The sequence below is a fragment of the Leptidea sinapis genome, chromosome 16 (genome assembly GCF_905404315.1).
Source record: "Leptidea sinapis chromosome 16, ilLepSina1.1, whole genome shotgun sequence".
NCBI lineage: Eukaryota > Metazoa > Arthropoda > Insecta > Lepidoptera > Pieridae > Leptidea > Leptidea sinapis.
The window spans coordinates 12,980,292-13,001,331 of NC_066280.1; the positions used below are offsets into that span (position 1 = coordinate 12,980,292).

Consider the following 21,040-nt stretch of genomic DNA (forward strand, 5'->3'; position numbering starts at 1 on the left):
AAACAACAAAATAAAAATTTTAAACAAAAATAATAAGTGGTTTTTATTTTGGTCTATGACATAACCTTCAAAGCTACCAAAACTTTTATTGACAAAATATGTAAGATAATCTTGCAACATGGAGTAAGAGTTTTAAATCAAATAAAAATAATTCCATTATTTATCCCCAGTATTCCATTACCATTTACCACTGTCTTCGGAAAAGGTTAAGCTTTAATGAGATAAAGTGGCATGAAACTCATTGCCACTCTCAATTGCTGATTCTAGTGTGCAGTAAGGGGAAGATGAGAGCTGCGCTGAATATATATTTTACCAGTGGGAGGCTCCTTTGCACAGGATGCCGGCTAGATTATGGGTACCACAACGGCGTCTATTTTTGCCGTGAAACATTACTGTGTTTCGGTCTGAAGGGCGCCGTAGCTAGTGGTGTTACTGGGCAAATGAGACTTACCATCTTATCTCTCAAGGAGGCGAGCGCAATTTTAGTGCCGCTCCGAATTTTTGGTTTTTTTCAAGAATCCTGAGCGGTACTGCATTGAAATGGGCAGGGCGTATCAATTACCAATAGATTATCAAAATAATTTTAATATTGATTTTTCTATATTCATTTAGTGCGATCCTTGCGCTCGATGCTGAGATTTTATATCAGGTGCCAATTTACGATTAGGACGATTTTTTTTATCAGTAAATAATTTACAGCACTAAATCCACATTCAGGTAAATATGAAGATGGAAACGGTTGTAAAAGTTTTCTTGCACATTCCTGGAATTTGCCTTTTATGTTAAATTTGCTACCGATATCTAGCATTGCATTTAAAGTCATGTCGAGTCCATTTTTAAATTGCCCCCCTTAACTATCAATTTGCCCCCTTGTGGGCAATATGGGAATCACACCTCTAAAATTTCAATTCTTGTCGACTATCAACGTGAGAGTATCCAATAAAAACATCAACTAAAATGGTTCCCCTGACTGCATCTATGGTACAGTAGTCATTTTCATATGTACATATATGACTTTATGATCCTTATATGACTTTAGTACCTGATTTATATAGTATAGAGAGCTGGGGATAGTGATCTCAGAATAGTTCCTCCTGACTGCATCCAGGATGTTGTCAGCCGCTTCCTGCGCTGTGATGATCTTCATTAGACTCGGGAACTTAATTTTCGGGTTCTTGCAGAGTCCCGTGTCGACGATGTATGGACAGATACAGGTTAGTTTTATCTGGAAACATAGAAGAAAAGTAAATAAAGAAGAGCTTAGCTTAGATTACGGATTGGTCTCCGCTGCGCTCCAACTAGATACCGTACTACCTAAGAACAAAAGCAACATTTTTATTGGGGCAACTTTATATTTTAGTGTGTCTTGGCCATTTGTAAAGATGCTTGTGTGCGTGGCATCTTGACACTCAATGGCATTTTTAAAATTTTGTTTATTAACGCTTTCTGTTATTAATTTTTACATTGAAATTAAAAAATACAAACCACGGATGATATATAAGTGTCTTTCATATTCCTTATAGTATTATTTATACAAAGTTTTTCTTCGCAACCCGGCATTTAAGTTTTAATTATTAGCAAAGTTTAACAAAACATGTGGCACGTCAACGTCACACATTGTTCGAGACTGGCTCGAGTATGCCCACTAGGGCGTAGTATTAGTTGAAGCGCAGTGGAGACCAATCCTTAATCTAAGATTGTAATGTTTTTAAATTGCTACAATTAATTATTTTGAATTAACTATAAATTCAATAATAATAATAATAAGTTTAGATATATCAGACTCAGAATTATTATAGGAATACTAGCTGACCCAGCAAACGTTGTATTGCCGATATTAAAATCGCGATACAAAAGTAACTGTTGATCGTAGATGGGTGAAAATTTGAATTTGTATGTTTTTTTAATGCTGACTCATAATCAAACAAATTTAAAAAAATAAAAATAAAAATTTCGTGTGGACCACCCTTAACATTTTGGGGGATGAAAAATAGATGTTGTCCGATTCTCAGACCTAACTAATATGCACAAAAAATTTCATGAGAATTGGTCGAGCCGTTTCGGAGGAGTTCAATGTTTAACACCATGACACGAGAATTTTATATATTAGATAAATTATTTTTTTACTTAATTTCATTAAATTTAAATTAATCTAGTCAACAGGCTGAGGGCAGGACTTGGGAGTACCTAAATCATAACTTACGCCACTGAAGTCTCTGGGGTCCTCTCGTAGTTCTTCATGGAGAGCCTCCAACATGCCCCTCACTGCGAACTTGGTGCCGCAGTAAGGCACGAGGTTCCGAAGACCGAGCACGCCAGCCATCGAAGACATGGCCACGATGTGACCGTGGTTCTTCTCCATCATCGACGGCAGGAACGTCTGCAGAAGCTGTAGTGACGAACAAATAATAAACATAGCGTAATTTAAAAATTACCTCATGATAATCTATAACTCTCTCTTTAATAAAAGCGATGTAAAGTTGCTTCAAGTTTAAAACTACTTCTCCCTGTCATGTAATTCTGTAGTGATAAAGGGAAGGTAATGACACAAAGTTTTAAGCGAGAAAAGTGTTTAAAACTAAGACTTAGGAGTTATTCGCATTGACTATTACCTAATATGTATTTTTCAAATGATTCCAACTTATGATAAGTGCATAAAATGTTTGAAGTGATAATTGATTACATTACAAAATGCCAATATTTTTTAATATTGATAATTAACTTATTGCAGTCCCATCAATAAACGCCAACAGTGAAAATCTGTTCAGTAAACGTGGACAGTACTATGCTAAAAGACGATATGAAAAGGTTATAACGCTAAAAATAATAATCTTTCTGTGTTATAATAATATAATATTAATGGTTGAAAATGACACATTTTTACACCTACCATTAATTGTTATAACGTCATGTGTCAATATCGGTTTCGGCGGACAAACAAGGCTTAGTCGGATCGTAGTAATAACTCATAAACGCTAGGGCATAGTTTGTCAACCTTATTTTGCTCACCGCCCACTTAGAGAATATGTTTTTTTCTAGAGCCCCCATCTTAATTTTAAGTGTATTTTTTTGCCTTTTTAGACTATATTTTTTAATCTACCAACGCCCCATCTGCGCCATCTGAATGCCCCCTAATTTTCTCTGGCTCTTCTACTGCCCCCCCGAAAGTCTCAAACGCCCCCTGGTGAGTTCTTTCATATGTCACATTAGGAATACAGACCTTAGATAAATCCATCGTAACCAGAAAAAATTGTTTACGACATGTTTATATTAATCCGACTTCGAAAAAGGAGAGATTCTCAATTCAGCTATATTTTTTTTCTGTTTGGAATCGGTGTCAGCCATGGTAGGTTTGTAACTACATAGTTATTAAAGTGAGATGCGCTTGTGTCGCGATGTGACGAGGCGAGAGGCGAGACCGGAACTACGGCGGGAAGACACCGATTCCAAAGTTAATAATAATTGAAACTACATTATATTGATTGTTAAGTTGTAGAAAAATACGCAATAAGTATTTTTTACTTTTTATTGCATATTATATTCATGGTGAATAGTTTTTTTTGAAGTCGACTGTTTTTTGTTAAAATTTTTATTATCTGACCAATTATGATGTACTGTGATAATTTCTTAACCAATGAGCGTTTAGCAAACCGCGCCCGCTTACTTCAGTTGGTTGACAGAATTGTTTGCATTGCAATGTTATTAGAGGTCTACTCGATTATAGGGTCGCTTTAAAGCACAATTACACACATAATGAACGAAGGCGAGAATAAAGCAATAAGATACAATAAAAAATACGGGTTTCACTCCGGAAGTGCCGGCAGAAGAATATAAATAATAATATGAAAATTTGAATATAAACGTTGTGCATTTTTGAGTATTTTGGAATGTTTACGGAATAATTTCGCATGAATTGCTTTATTCATCAGTATAATAGTATCATCTTGTTCAATACAATATTCATTTATTGCGCTATCGTAGACACAAATGTCAATTTATATTACATAAGAAATTGAACACTTCAGAACTAATACAATAATTTTACATTAAAAAATTTATCTCTCAGAAAATTCATCAATAATTCATAATTTCAACGACTGTCTTACGAATTTTCAACCAGGTCACGTGTCCTGACGCGAGTTTAACATTTTATACCCATCAAGTTTTCACTTCAATAATCGAATCATTTCATACAATATTTCTAATTATTGTAAGTAAAGGTCGTTACACTCAATGAGTACAATGAATCGTATTCAGTTCGCAATCGAACTAGTCATCGAGCTGTGGACGACTTCCCCGCCAACTTCCTTTGAAATTAATTTAAAAATAGAATCCGATAGTAGGACCGTTTCCAATGTTGTGTATAATATCTAAATAACTATCAACTCAAAATAAATAATAATAAATAGAATCTTTGTGCACTTTGGTGTTGAGACACTTGGCCCGTGGGGCCCAGAGGCGCGGAGAATGTTCAAAATACTATCTTCGCGCCTCAATAAGGCTACTGGAAACCCAAGCGCTGGCATCTATTTCGGTCAACGGATCAGCCTACCTTAGATAGATAGCTAATCTAACGCGGAAATGCTTCCAGTATTCTTGGTACGCTTCCACGTAATGATAGTTTTAATTTTATGTAGTCATAGTATTGTTAATATAGTTATAAGGTTTGTTTTGTTTGAATAAATATTTAATTTTTGTTTTAGACTGAGAATAAAAATACATTTAAACTGATAATTTCATTTGGGTGAACTGTTTAAACGATATAATTATTAAAAATTTAAATTATTCTTCAGTTGTGTACCAAAGAGGATGTAAATACTACGTAATAAGAGGCGGGATTGCAGTAAAAATTTGAATTTTAGTTTAGTTTGAAACGAGCAGTGATTTGAAATAAGCTTATATAATTTATACGTCTAGATAGAGCCTCTTGCTGTTAGACAACCAATAAAACAGGCCAGGAATATTAGTTTAGTGTGTGTGAATTGCTCAAAATAGAGATTAGTTCTAAAGTCTCTTTTTTTTTCGACGTTTTCACAGCTGTCATAGTCTATCTAGACGTATAAATGATCTAAGGGAGAAGTTTGAAATAGTGATAACAATATGGCGACGAAATATAATTCGGTTAAGTTTAAAAGCGAACGGTTGCTTAAAACGTAGTGGATATCGGGTATCTACGTTTTTTACCAGGTTATAGCCGTCATCTGTCAATCTATTAATGACTGCACGTTTCATACAATCGAGTGAGCTTGTGCCCAAGACGTGAAATTAATTAATTACTCCGTGGAACACTGAATTAGTTCCAAAAAATAAATTCTATCATTTAACGAAATAATCCCTACATTTATAGTTGCACTGCCAGAAGCTGTCTACCGGCCGTTCCCAACATTCAGTCTAATTCTTACTTGAGAAAAAAATCGTAACTATCGTTGACTTTTCTGTCCCTATAAACTTATCGACGGCAACTCACCTTATCCGTACACGCTGTCTATCAATGGGACGACGTATAGCTTACCAGCGATAGAAGTTTGTATGGAAATTTTAATTCAAGCGTCCCAATATAAAGCGATAAGAACGAATTATCGGGTATATTGGGACAGCTTCAGATTATTGACAGTAGAAGGTAGTAATTTATCTCTATCTGTAGATAGTATATTGGGAACGGCCTTAATTGTAAAAGTTCCCGTATCCGAGATAAACGTGCACAAACACAGAGACAAAAAGAGAAAAATTCTAATTACTACTTTTTGAATTACATATATTATCGCTTTTTATATAAAATAGTTCCATTAATTAAAATTGTTTCAATGATGGGCCTTTCAATTATTCGTTTACTTTGTAATTATTGATGTAAATAAGTTAGTGGGTTACATTATATCATTTACATATTGTATCGATTACAATGGCTAACCACACTGTACAGTAAATAGAATATATATTACTAGTGTTGGACTGCAACTAAGTAAACACTAAACCGACCAATTACAATAGTGTAAATAATAAAATGCAAAAGTCAAAGTTTTTTATTATTAGAACAGTTTCTCCTCAGGAAAAAGCAAGAAAATTACAAATTGCGTACAATATATAAAATGTACACATGTAAAACCTGAAAGTGAAACCTGCATTGTGAATGAACCTCTAAACTGATTATGAAGTCCTGGTACAACCGCTATGAAAGACATTACTATCACCGCTAGCATATTTATGCTCTCCTGGTGTCTACGTAGTAATATGTCGTTCGCATGACATCAGAATTGAATAATTATTAAGGTATATTCGCGTTATACACAATCTCTTTTTCAATTATGATCGCCTGGTACCAAAAACTGTATAATGCTTCCTATCTCATTTTCTCCGACGTTAATTAAATGTAATGAATTTATGTCTGTTTCATTTGTCTCGCTTTTTCGTTTCATCGAGTTACAAATCACAACAATGCTAAAGAAGTTTTCACTTCAAAAATAATAACATATCTTTATTCCTCACCGACACAAAAATTTCATACAGTGAAAACTTAAATACAGGGGACACGAAAGTTTTGGTTGTGGATCGCTGGTGCCTGTGATAGGTTATAAAATACTCGTATTACTGGTTACCAGGATTCCACTTTTTCACAGCGACTAAAAATTTTCGCTCACTGATTTTTTTTTATGGAATAGGAGGACAAACGAGCATACGGGTCACCTGGTGTTAAGTGATCACCGCCGCCCACATTCTCTTGCAACACCAGAGAAATCACAAGAGCGTTGCCGGCCTTTAAGGAAGGTTGTAAGCGCTTTTTTTGAAGGTACCCATGACGTATCGTCTCGGACACACCGCACAAGGAAGCTCATTCCACAGCTTTGTACTACGAGGGAGAAAGCTCCTTGAAAACCGCACTGTGGAGGACCGCCACACATCCAGATGGTGGGGATGATATCCTAACTTGTGGCGTGTCGTGCGAAGGTGGTATTTGACCCAACCATGTACAATAAGCTGAATTGTATCATTTCAAAATATAACAGTTTTGTGGTATTCAACCTTTTTTACGCGTAATCCTAATTACACCTAAGCTACAACACCTTACATGGATAACGATATGCAGTGTTAATTCTAAACTCTTTAAAATCAATGTAATACTTACACCAAATATTACCCAGTCCATAATAATATCTATGCCAATAGCTAAGTTCGTCTGTAAAATTATATAATTTTTTTAAAACATAATTCGGTTGAGACGAACTACTATTCATATTTAATTTATAACTCTTACTGTTTGGCTAAATACACAAACTGTGCAGTGCGAGAAATGAAAACAAAAAAAAAACATCTTTCAGAGATACAAAGAGAATACATAAAACATCGAAGACATAACATAGCAACACAGAGAACATAACACAAGGACTTTCAGTGATTGCTAAGTCTTCTGGCACTTCAATCGCCAGTAATTGGTGTGATTGACAGGGAATGATGACATGAGAAAGATAATTTTGTAAAACCTAATGAAAAAAGACATTTCAAACGTTATATTAATAAGAATGCTAACATCACGCAAATACGTTATAATTGAATCAGGGCCAGTGAGTTTGTAACTAAAATATAAATAAATAATTACATGAAATTACTAGCTGCAAACGTCCGTCGTATTGCCATATAAAGTAATAAAAAAAATTTTGGGGTGTAAAAAGTAGATGCAACCGATTCTCAGAACTACCCAAGTTTATCGTACTACAATTATTGTAAGTATTGATCCATTGCCGTCTTGCAACTCTATAGCGGATTTGTGGATGGAACAGAATAATATAAAAATCGCGATACAAAAATAGGGGTTGATCGGAGAGAGTTAAAAATTTAGGGTAGTATGCTTTTTTTTTTTAATGCTGTATCATAAAAAAATAAAAACAAAAAAATTACATCAAGAAAAATTACTCTTCATTTAGGGGGATGAAAAATAGATAGTAGCTGATTCTAAGACCTACTGAGTAAGGAAACTAACATTGTGACACGAGTATTTTATATATAAGATAAATGGACGTATAGATAGTCCAAATTTGATGAATAATATAATAATAATAATATTGACACACTTTTTACACAAATTATCTTGCCCCAAGTTAAGCATATATAGCCTGTGTTATGGGTTACAAGACAATGATATATTTAATACAATATACTAACTTTAACATACATAAATTCATATAAACATACATAAATACCTTTAAACATCCATGACTCGGAAACAAACATCCATATTCATCATATAAATGCTTGCACCTACCGGGATTCAAACCCGGGACCTCTAGCTTAGTAGGTAGGATCGCTAACCACTCGGCTATACAGGTTGTTGAATAGAGTAGAATTAGCAGTACTAAGGTATCATGCTAGAAGTCACTTAAATAGAAGCAAAGTTTTATACAACGATTTGCTAGGAGTATCTAGACAAGGCCCCGGCCGCCCCAGTAAATAGTAAACCGAATACATACAACAACGAAAAAAGAGAAAAGAGCGCAAAAAAAGAATACTGGGAGAGTTTCTTGCGCCGCTTCTTCTCTCTCAGAGCGCCATTTGTTTCCGAAGCGGTAGTAGTATCTAGTAGTTATTAGAAATGACATCCAAAAGAATTCTAAGGGAATCAATTTTGAGAAAATAAATGCATTTTATGCCTTTCTATGCCTTTTAACGTATTAATAAAATCAGGTTTAGATATTTTCAAACAATTAGCTTCATCTTTTAAACGACAATTTAAAACAATGTTCACTACCTAGATATGAGTTTGCCTGTAAGTGAGGTATTCAATTTCTATAATTATATTTTTTTCTTTATTGTTCAAAATAAATTGCGGTTTGAGTCCCGCATCGGTCACAAATATTGTTTTCAAATTTTAATTTGAGCGCTTAATTTAAGCCAGGAAGTCTCCAATAGACCAGTGGGAGGCTCCATTGTACAGGATGCCGGCTAGATTATGAATACCACAACGGCGCCTATTTCTGCTGTGAAGCAGTAATGTGTAAACATTACTGTGTTCCGGTCTGAAGGGTGCCGTAGCTAGTGAAATTACTGGGCAAATGAGACTTAACATCTTATGTCTCAAGGTGACGAGCGCAATTATAGTGCCGCTCGGAATTGTATACTTTTCAAGAATCCTGAGCGGCACTGCATTTTTATAGGCAGGGTGTATCAATTATCATCAGCTATACGTCCTGCTCGTCTCGTTCCATATTTACATAAAAAAAGAAGAATATTTGGAATTGAACTTGATAGAATCGCTTACCCAGAGATGAGCAAGAACGTTGACTTCAAAGGCGGTGCGAATCTCTTTCTCGCTGGTGTCAAGCAGAGGCTTGCACGGCATCACACCCGCGTTGTTCACCAGGATGGTCACCTCACCAACCTGCCGCCTGATATTGGCTGCCAACTCGCTGATGGAATCCCGATCTGTTACGTCACATCTGAAGGAAATGGTGAATTTTATGGTAAGGCCTTATATTAAAACTTGCAGTTAAAAGTTTAAAACCAGTGGGGGATCCTGTGCACAGGATGCCGGCTATATCAATTGGTACCACAACGGCGCCCAATTCTGCAGTGAAGCAGTAATGTGTAAGCATTACTTTGTTTCGTTCTGAAGGACGCCGTACCTAATAAAATTACTTGGCAAATGAGACTTAACATCATATGTCTCAAGGTGACGAGTGCAATTGTGGTGACGCTCAGAATTTTTGGGTTTTTCAAGAATCTTGTATTGTAATGGACAGGGCGTATCAATTACCATCAGCTGAACGCTGCTCGTCTCGTACCTTATTGTCATAAAAAAGGTCACATATAATCATGAAAATTTACAAGTAAGTCCTACTTAGAATATAATAGCCCACAAACGATCGTACAGCTCGTTAATGCGTGACCAATTTTGATTCACTTTTTGCTCTACTTCCGTTATAGATGTTCTTTTCTCTCGAACGCTTTGTCTTTACGTAGTAAACCTCTATTTTGAGCAATGCACACTATCACAAAGTGACATACAAACAGCGAGTGTGAGACGTAGCTATTTGTATTTGTTAGTCACGCACACTAATGTAATAAACCTGGCTTGTTTTCATCGGTTTTCTATCAGCAAGAGGCTCTATTTAGACGTATTATAAATTATAGTATACTAGCTGTCCCGATAGATGTTGTTCTAAGATAATAAAAAAAAACTGTTTTATAGGAATTTGCCAATAACATTTCAAAACATCAAGAATTATTTCGTAAAAAATGCTCCCTGTTGTTATAATGAAATTGTTTCACAGCGGAACTGTCAAACCGTGCGTCACTATATTCTCTCATAGAAAATATGTCCATACAAAACAAATATTGGAAAATAAAAATATTTATGGGTCCCAAATCGAAATAAAAACTACCCTATCTCTCAAGTTGGACCAAACTGCACTCCATGAAGTAATCCCCATTAAAATCCGTTCATTAGTTTAGGAGTCCATCGCGGACAAACAACGTGTCACGTAATATATATATAGATTAAGATTTTACGTGCCGTTTAACAAGTAAGCTAGAGTTAAGGGCTCCTTCACAGGTGTTGGTATTCAATTTTACAGTAAAATACCAGACTGTATACTAGGACTCACTGAGCACGAATTCAAGAAATATATTAAAGCTTCTTTGACAAAGAAGGCTTACTACATAATATTACAGCAGATTATACACTTTGTTAAAAAACACTGTACAATAAAAAAAAACCCGCCACCCGTGCGCCCTTTTTAACATCCTGTATAGAGGATAATGATGGTTATTGTCTCGTTCTGCGCAGGCCACCTAAATTGTATAATATTATATAAAGTAGGCTAAGTTGTTATATAATTGAAAAGATGGGCTGAGAGTTTCTTATCACTTCTTCTCCCCATGTCTTCAACTAATGTAGCTTCATGACGTTTACCAAGTGTTGTTGCAATATGCTCTTTATGGTACATAAATATATTTCTATTCTATTAAAACTTTAGCTAGGTAAAATTGTGACTTTTCAAATAATCCCGCTGTTAAACAGAAAAAAGCGTCCGTCATCTTCGTAGATACTCCAAGAGTGCGAGTATGCCTCGCATTTCACTTTTTATCTCAAATGCCTTACCTGAAGGTATGCGCTTTCCCCTTGTTCGCCTTGATCATATCCGCAGTTTCCTGGTTGCCTTCAGGGTTGATGTCAACGCATAGGACCACGCTGCCCAGCTTTCCAAACCGCAGCGCCATCTCGCGACCCATACCATGCCCAGCTCCAGTTATCTGGAAAAATAATATTGTAAATGCCTCATTTAACATTTCATCATGATCATCATTACAGCCGAAAGACGTCCACTGCTGGACAAAAACCTCCCCCCATGATCTCCATGACGATCAGTCCTGCGCTGCCCTCATCCAACCTATTCCGGCGATCATGATCGTCGGTCAATCTTGTGGGAGGCCTACCAACACAGCGTCTTCCGGTACGTGGTCGCCATTCGAGGACTTTACTGCCCCAACTACCTAACTGTCCGTCGAGCTATGTGCCCTGTCCACTGCCACTACAGTTTCGCAATCATTATCACTATGTCGGTGAGTTTGGTTCTCCTACGGATCTCCTAATATCTGATTCGATTTTGCAGGGAAACACCAGGCATATCCCTCTCCATTGTGTCAGAGCGACAAAGCGAGCTTTCTCAAAAGGCCTTAATTTTACCTTAATTTAGTCTTATTCTAGCTTGACATAACAACATCACTAGGGTACTGTTGTTATGTCAAGCATGAATCAATCAAAATCCAATCAATCATCAAAAATAAGCATCTTCAAGTTTGAAAGAGTGTCTTGCATTTGATACATTTCTGTAGAATCTCAAAGATGTTTGCAACCGCTTCATTGCTAGTGACAATAATTATTATCAGGTCGAGAACGTAGCACGCCGTTAAAGCCTGTTAGTCTGGCCTTGAAGAAACGCAGTATGTATTATTCCGGAAAAATAAATGTGGAAAATTATCCACATCTTAGCCAATCATTATGAGGAAAAAGTCACATAGCTCGGGTAGCTATGTGACTTTTTCCTTCTCATCCATGGAGTATGTGTGTAGTATTAATTCAATTCAAGTTCAAATATTTTTATTCAAAATAGGATATGATATCACTTATTGAAAGTCAAAAACTACCACCCATTCCAAAAATATGCCTCATACCTGAGAAGAACAGGTGCAAGAAACTCAGCGGACTTCTTTTTTTTTTCATTAAAAATATGGTTACAAAGTAATATCGTACAATTAAACTTATTATTTAATAGTCTGAGGGCGGTCGCTCTATTCCCAATGTGTGGTATCATTAAGAAAGTCATTTATGTTATAGTAACTTTTTCGTTTGTAACACACAAACGGTTTTCAACAATTCTTTTGGATTTCGAAATATATATTTTGTTTTGAACATTTTCTGGGATCTTGTTGTAAAAGCTTATACATTGCCCATTTCTTTTTATTAGTATTTAACTGACGCGAGGAAATTGCAAAAAGCAAAAGGACTATAACACGTGTTATCGTTTAACATTTAACAAAAGTTCAAACTAAATTATCACTAATTATACACACATGTACATATTACGAGTATTAGATTTCACTTGTTACTTCAGAGTGCAATATATGAAATGAAGCCGTTTTTTAATTTTCCTTAATTTAGACTATATTTCTCATATTGTAACGCTGTTACGGTATTTAACAAAGAGCATTTAAATACTACGTAATAAGAGGCGGAACTGCCTAAGTAAAAATTGAAATTTAGTTTAGAATGAAACATGCAGTGATTTGACATAAGTTTGAAATAGTAGTCATTACAGTATGGTGATTGGCGACGAAGTATAATCCGGGTAAGTTTGAAAGCGAACAGTTGCTTAAAACGTAGTCGATTCCGGCTATCTTCGTTTTTTACAAGATTATAGCCGCCATCTGTCAAACATCTGATAAACTTAAATATTTTAAACTTGATCTTCTATGCTTGCGTCGTGTGCTGCTTGGCTTGAGTTAATAATCAAACGGATACTTCATTATTACCAAAAATAAATTTCAATAATTGTAAAATCCTCAAACGTACAGTTTGTACCAACAACATATTTAAAGATAATCGTAACCGTACTAACCTAGTACATCACTCTTGCATCAATCGTATTTGTCGCCAATTTAATACAGTTTCTCAAAATAATCAGCAACTCAATTTATTTAATTTCACATCAACCTGCTTTCGTCATAATGTCATTGACTCCCTGCGTAAAGGAGTTAATTTGTAGAAATTACTATTATTTTTGTTACACTACTTTAAATTTTTGTACATGCCAATTATTGATATTTTTGCTATGTGTCTTTTAGTTTTAAGTCTCCTTGTTGATATTTGTGCATAAATATTGTTGGTTTGTCGAATAAAGTAAAAAAAAAGTCTCAATTCTCGCACGTTTCATACAATCGAGTGAATCGTTTTTTTCTTAAGGAGTTTTGCTAGGTTGATATTAAAATAAATGTCACATTTAAATAGACGTCAGTTTTTATTTTTGTTGGGAATTTGGATCACGTTTTTACTGTAATTTATATGTTTACAAGATTATAGTTAAATATAGCTTATAGAAGCAACGTAACTTTAAATAAACTAATATGGCCTTACTAAGTAACTTGGTATATATTTATATCTGAAAATAAACCAAGAATATGTAAAATGTTTACAAATAGACATTTTGCTTATGATTGGTTCATTCGGACGTATAACGTTTCCCGCGTTATGTGCAAGGCTGCTTGACGTATGGAATACTTCAGAATTATCATTGTGTTGACAGTGTTGTCAGCGATACAGTCAACATATTTGTAAGGCCGTTAATGTTTTGGTTAAATAAATAGCTCCGGAACATATCAACGCTAATGGTGCATTCAATGGCATGTAGAAATGACTTCGTTCGTGGATGGTGTTATACAATAATGGATCAGGTGAACAATTTGATTAGGTGCTTGAAATATTTTAGTATAGTATTTTTGTGTTCGTAATACATACCTACATGGTATTTATCAACGGTATTATTTTTGAATTATGTAAAGAAAATTTTCGATCGATAAAGCTACAGTTTATTTTATCTCATGTAGGGGGTCGATTCCTGGGTTCAATGAGGCACTTTCTAAAATAGTATGTATGCAGTTTAATTTGTTTTCAAAATAAAATAAAGTCTTCTTTCAGTAAAATGTTACATTGACAATATTTAAGGTCCATTTGGCATAGCCGTGTGACATCCTGTACATCACGCCAAATGCAGACGTAGTATTTTTGCTGCTTAGCGTCCGCGTCGGGGTTAACAGTTTATTATTTAATATTTTAGTTTAGCTTAATCTTCATTATTAATTATTAAGTTAGTAAAAATTAAGTCTGGAACAATCATATTTAAATTTACTTCAGTTCTGGGAGGCAGTCCAGATATTATAGTTATACAGATGCAACTGTTATTAGTAATCAAATGAATCCTGAGGTCTATAATTATACCTGGCTGTGTAATTTTTTTATGAAAATAAGTGGCGAGATGAGCAGGACGTTCAGCTGATGTTAACTGATACGTCCTGTCCATAACAATGCAGTGCTTCGCTCGTCACCTTGAGACATAAGATATTAGGTCTCATTTGCCCAGTAATTTCACTAGCTACGGCGCCCTTCAGACCGAAACACAATAATGTTTACACACTATTGATGCAGTATTATGCACAATCTAGCTGGTATCCTGTGCAAGGGTAAATTCAATGTATCCAACTGGTAAAGTACGTTTTAATTCAATTAATACAGGTGGTTTAGTGAAACTTACAAGCACAACTTCACCGCTCACACTCTTAGGCTCCGGGGGCACGAAGAAACGGTAGATGCAGTAGAACCACGAGGCGTACATCTTCACGATCAGCACTAGGATCTCTAGCGTCAGCATGACGCCCTGGTACACCTTCATTGCGATGCCTTGTTTGTCCGTCCTGCCAACAATTATTGTATTTAATAATGGAAGCACTTGTGGCTGTAATATCGACGGCCGAATTATTGAAGGTATCTACTGAAAATCAGTGTTGGATGATACCCAACTAATATGCTGAGTAGCAAACCTTTTTGAACAAAACACTGCAAACACCACCTTATTATGTTGATGTAGAATAAGCCTTACTTTGGTTTTTTATTTGGTTCTTAATGTATGTTAGTTATAATTAGAATAGGCATGTATATTATATTCGTAATTATTTAGATAAGTTTTTCATATTACATATTTGTTATTATATTTTGTAAATGTTTACCTGTATTTGTAATGTTTGTTCCAAGTGAAGATGTACTAACTTACTTACTTACAACAAAATGATTAATTGTAAATCTCATATCCAAAATGTAATTAAGTATAGTTTTTGTACTTATACCACTGTTTATGACCGTTCTTACTTGGTAGAAGCTAAAAGAGGTAATTATATCTAAGTTTATCATGTTCAGGTGCAGCCAACCGTGGACTTATTAGGTTTTTATGACTTAAGTACTCGTATAAATACTAACTTCCTTAATCCTGTGTTACAGTGTCAGCTGTAATGTGTATTTCACGGCCGTTTGTCGTTCCCAATATTCAGTCTATCTCCGGTTGGGGCCTACTTGAGATAAAAATCGTTACTATCGTTGACTTTTCTGTCCTAATAAACTTATCGACAGTAACTCATCCTATCCGTACACGCTGTCTGTCAATGTGAGGACGTATAGCTTACCAGCGCTAGAAGTTTGTATGGAAATTGCAATTCACGCGTCCCAATATAAGGCGATAAGGATGACTTATCGGGTATATTGGGACAGCTTCAGATTATTGACAGCTTCTAACTGACATTAGAAGGTAGTAATTTATCTCTATCTGTTGATAGTATATTGGGAACGGCCGTAATAGATTCTAGTAGTTTTACTTGGCATAACGATCGAATTTTGACAGCTGTCAAAAGTGGGTACTGTAAGTGTCATTATTATTTATAGTTAATGTAATTACCGCTTGTTGCAGAAAGCACCTTTAAAGTTAGTGTTTCATTATATCATATGCTATCTTAGACTGTCAAAAAAGAAAGTGACGGTATTAATTTTAATGAAACATTAACTTTAAGGATGCTTTCTACAACTAGCGGTTGGAGTTTTGGTAACGAGATTTTTTTTTTCAATTTACGCGATTAACTGTAAAATTGAATTTTCTTCAGGCTTTTGGTACAAATAAATATCGCTATGTTGGAGTTTTTTATTTTTCTGTGTACTTATATATTTGCCAGCACAGACAGTAAGATAGTCAAACAAAACAAATTTTATAACTATATTTACAATACTACGACTAAATAAAATTAAAACTATCATTACGTGGAAGCGTACCAAGAATACTGGCAGCATTTCCGCGTTGGATAGCTAGGCTGATCCGTTGATCGAGATATAATAAATATATAATATATGCCAGTTATATATGTGCTTTAATTTTCTTAATTCCACTCACAATATAGTTTCTATATTGTGAGTGGAATTAAGAAAAATAAGTATCCCTCAACCATCTACGAAAAATTTATTTCGAATTGCCATAGTAGCTTATTCTTGAAAACCCTTCAAAGAAAAGTAGTTTTCTTTGTATATATGTAACTAGCTGACTCGACAGACTGTTCTGTCAAAAGAAAAGAAAGTATTCGGAAATTATGTAGAAGAAAGAAATAGGATATGTGTAATCAAAGGCAATGAGTTAAAAATGAAATAATAATGTATTTCTGAATGATTTTCTAGTAGTACCTAGTAATAAAATGATAAGGATTAATTTTTTAATATTAACATGGATATAGTATCTTATCCTTAAAAGATAGACGTATGCCAAAGACGGACTTTTCTGTAGACCCACAATTCCACCATACATTGTTTTGTTATATCTCAAAGGGCTTAGAAGGCGTTTTCGTTGAAAGCTCTCAGACATCCTATATTTTTCTCGACCTTCCTGTCCAAATTTAATTAAAAGTTAAAAAGGTAATTGTAATTAAAAATTTAAGTAAAATTGGTGCTAGCTGTCATTTTCACACGTCTCCGCTCTAAGTAAATACTCATTACTTAAAGTAAGTTCGAAGAGACCGTAGTGTGTGTAAAGTTTTTTATCAATGTAAGTCCATCCTTCATGTACACCTAAAATGAATCTTATTAGCCTGCATCTGAAGTAGCTTTTCCTCTAAAAGGTGTATCTTCTGTACTTCTACTCATTATAATGCCTACTACTCGGATAAGACGAATTAGTTAGTCTTTTGTGGGGCGATGTATATGCTTTTACAACAAAATACCAGAAAATATTCAAAACAAAAGTATTACGTTATTCAAAAGAATTGTTAAAAATGTTTTTGTGGAAAAGGTTACTATAAAATAGATGACTTTCATAATGATACCACAGATTGGGAATGGAGCAACCGCCCTCAGGCTATTAAATAATAAGTTATATAACACATTTTTTTTTTGATAAAAAAAGCCCGCTGAGTTTGTTGCGCCCATTCTTCTCAGGTCTTAGGCAATCGTTTTGAAATGATTGGTAGTTTTTGACTTTCAATAAGTGATGTCACATCCTATTTTGAATAAAAATATTTGAATTTATTTTATTATTGTGGCGGAGTACAGATAAAGTAATGCTGACGATATTTACTTCACAAAAATTATTTTTACAAATTGCTTTTGTAACGTTTGGTTTTCCTGCATCAGTTATCTTAAACTAGTGTAAATATAACGGGAAAATGGTAAAACCGGTGCTATTTGAGCTGAATACTTATATGGGTAGATTTCATAACATTATGTTTTATTGCTATAAAATAACACCGAAATATGATAATATAAAAGGATTTTAAATATCAACTACTATTATTTTCTTGTTTCAAGTCGCTGGTGGTTGAATTGATTTCCTATCCACTCTAATTTTATTGAATTTACACTAAGGCTAAGATCTATTTTATTAATGAAAATAGGGGAACGAGACGAGCAGGACGTTCAGCTGAGGGTCATTGATACGCCCTGCCCATGACAATGCAGTGCTGCTCAGGATTATTGGAAAACACAAAAATTCTGAGCGGCACTACATTTGCGCTCGTCACCTTGAAGATGTTTAGTTTCATTTGCCCAATAATTTCACAAGCGCCCTCCAGACAGAACACTGTAATGCTTACACATTACTGCTTCACGGCAGAAATAGGCGCCGTTGTGGTACCCATTATCTAGCCGGCATCCTGTGCAAAGGAGCCTCCCACTATAGAGAGTACTGAGACTTTGCTCAGACTTTACTTACGTAAAACTTAGCTGAGTGTGATAAAACGCGAGCATGACTTTTACATTGGGCTGCCTTAGCTAAAAGTCAGTATAATTTCAGCTGTCAAATGACTTTAAAAACAAAATCAAAGATGATGCTAGATTCTTCTTCTTCTTTTTTGTGACACTCTTGGCAGAGCGGTCGTAGTCATCACGTAGTGACATCTTTTGGGGCAGATGTGATTGAGCCCCACGAGGCTGGTATACTCGTTCAATGGACCACCCACAGCAGACTTAATTTGGTCAGTTCATCGGCGACATTCCACGCCCTGTAGCCCTTTACTTTGCCCTACACGACAAGGCGCTCAATGGATTCACTCTCGCACCGGGAGACGTGTTCGAAGAACTTAATAATGCGACTCTGTACTAACACCGAAAGGCGGTTTTATGCCAAGTTCTTGAAGAATAGGGACGTTGGCGATTTCGTTCAGCTAAATTCTACGTAAGTAAAGTTTGTGCAAAATCTTAGTACACTCTGTAAATCTCAGCCCTAGAGCGGACAGATACGGCGTGGCCACTCATTGGTGGAAAATGGAAAAGAACTTCAACATTAATGATTGAAGAATAGGCGTCAATTTTATAATCATAACTTACAAAGAAGACTAACGACGGAGGAATATTGAAAAGTAATTCTAGAAACAATAAATTTGGAAAAAAATATAATAAGATTAAGCTAAAAATATATGAGTAACTCGTTTGGCAGTTCCCCTGAAAACGTGCTCTGTAAAGGTCATAAACGGTTAAATAAAATACTAATAAAAATGTAACTTTTATGCAAAAAAAAATAATACAAACACTAAACAAACTATTCCAAAAACACTTTCATATCACGGGCAATACATACTTACAACACAACCTTCAGTCACGTAGATCTTTTAACATAAATAAATCTAAATTCAAATCAGAACTCATAGCTACTTTCAATGATACATCTAAGTAACTGATGCACTAACATAATATATTAATATGTTTATCTATTTTACCACATATAGTATACATATTTATGTATTACCTTTTATGTATATATTTAGTAACAGTTTTTTTTTATGTAATGAAACGACCTATATAATCTCAAGATAAATCTCATTTTTGTATAGTAGGTATCGCACCATGTTGAAATTTTTCGGAAACCGTAATTTAATATAATATAAGGGAAACCTGTTATTGGCATTATTATTGTAAAATATTATTAGTTATTTATCTAATCTGTAATATGCTATTGGTTTTCTTAATAAAATAAAATAAATAATGGTAAAACACAGTTACAATTAAGCGCGTTTTAGTCCTTTAAAAAGTATTTTATTAAAATAGTAACTCTCGCGTAAATCAAGGACACAATATGTTGTAACCCTCTTATTCATAATGGTCCGCTAACTTAAAACAGCCGCTAAGGAGTGTTTTTTCTCATTCTGACTTAGGTCAATAGAAGAAGACAGAGTGAGAATTAGCAATGCTTTAAGTTAGCAGACTATTATGAATAAGGGGGTTAGTGTTTAAACAGCAATTTACTCTTAAAGACTGGTTTTGCTCCAAGAGTTGAGCGAACGTAAACACGTACAGGAAGCGTCAAAAAGATAGCATCACGAATTGTATTCAAAAACGGACAACACACATCGTTACCATAATATACATCGATTCACCGAAAGTAGTCGTACTTTACCAGTGGGAGGCTCCTTTGCACAGGATGGTGGCTAGATCACGTGTACCACAACGGCGGCGCCTGTTTCTGCCATGAAGCACTAATGTGTAAGCATTATATTATTTCGATCGGAAGGGGCGTCGTAGCTAGTGAAATTACTGGGCTAATCAGAGTTAACATCTTATGTCTCAAGGTGACGAGCGCAATTGTAGTGCCGCTCAGAAGTTTTGGGTTTCTCAAGCATCATAAGCGGCATTGCATTGTAATGGGCAGGGCGTATCAATTAACATCAGCGTCCTGCTCGTCTCATCCCTTACTGTCATAAAAAAAGTCAAATATATAGGGACACCATAAACATCGCTACACACAAAACGCCAAAATATAGAACCCTGGGTTCATATATGGTATATTTGTGGAAAATGAACTTTCGGTACAATGCTATAGGATTCAAATTAGATTGTCAACAAACTTCAACTTCAGTTGACACTATCTTATCTCGCTTGTATTATCAAGTGGCGCGACCTTTCATATCAGTATAGTGTGAATGTTAATTTCAACCGACACTCCGCACCTTCGATAGCTCAGTTGGTAGAGCGGTGGACTGTAGCTGTGTAATTGTCATCCATAGGTCGCTGGTTCAAATCCGGCTCGAAGGAGTTTTTTGAGAAATTTCCAATTTTAAAAACTTCGTTTATAAACTACGAAAAAACTCAGTTTTATTTTGTAGCAGTGGATTAAGTTTGCCGTTAATTCACCAAACACTGAAAAACACAAGGTAGTGTGGTTTACGTATGACACCTCACTTTTTTTTATGTCAATAAGGGACGAGACGAGCGGGACGTTCAGCTGATGGTAATTGATACGCCCTGCCCATTACAATGTAGTGCCGCTCAGGATTCTTGAAAAACTCAAAAATTCCAAGCGGCACTACAACTGCGCTCGTCACCTTGAGAGATAAGATGTTAAGTCTCATTTGACCATTAATTTCACTAGCTACGGCCTCCCCTCAGACCTGAACACAGTAATGCTTGCACATTCCTGCTTCACGACAGAAATAGGCGGCGTTGTGGTACCCATAATCTAGCCGGCATCCTGTGCAAAGGAGC

The 21,040-nt window shown here is 35.3% G+C and overlaps 1 protein-coding gene, 1 long non-coding RNA gene and 1 other non-coding gene across 3 annotated transcripts in view; 1 reads left to right on the forward strand and 2 right to left on the reverse strand.

Moving 5' to 3' along the window:
- LOC126968774 (uncharacterized) overlaps positions 1–21,040 on the reverse strand; it is a 384,859-nt gene that overhangs the window by 159,704 nt on the left and 204,115 nt on the right. The window lies entirely within an intron of this gene.
- The window catches only part of LOC126968729 (17-beta-hydroxysteroid dehydrogenase 13-like), a 64,726-nt gene that overhangs the window by 2,372 nt on the left and 41,314 nt on the right, over positions 1–21,040 (reverse strand). The window contains exons 3-7 of the mRNA XM_050813832.1: positions 14,796–14,955; positions 11,090–11,241; positions 9,248–9,425; positions 2,204–2,389; positions 1,043–1,225 (exon numbers count right to left, since the gene is read on the reverse strand). Coding sequence (XP_050669789.1) covers positions 1,043–1,225; positions 2,204–2,389; positions 9,248–9,425; positions 11,090–11,241; positions 14,796–14,955 — 859 coding nt within the window. The remainder of the gene's footprint in view (positions 1–1,042; positions 1,226–2,203; positions 2,390–9,247; positions 9,426–11,089; positions 11,242–14,795; positions 14,956–21,040) is intronic.
- On the forward strand, positions 20,505–20,590 carry Trnay-gua (transfer RNA tyrosine (anticodon GUA)). The gene is given in 2 exon segments: positions 20,505–20,541; positions 20,555–20,590. It is a non-coding gene; the product is annotated as a tRNA-Tyr (tRNA).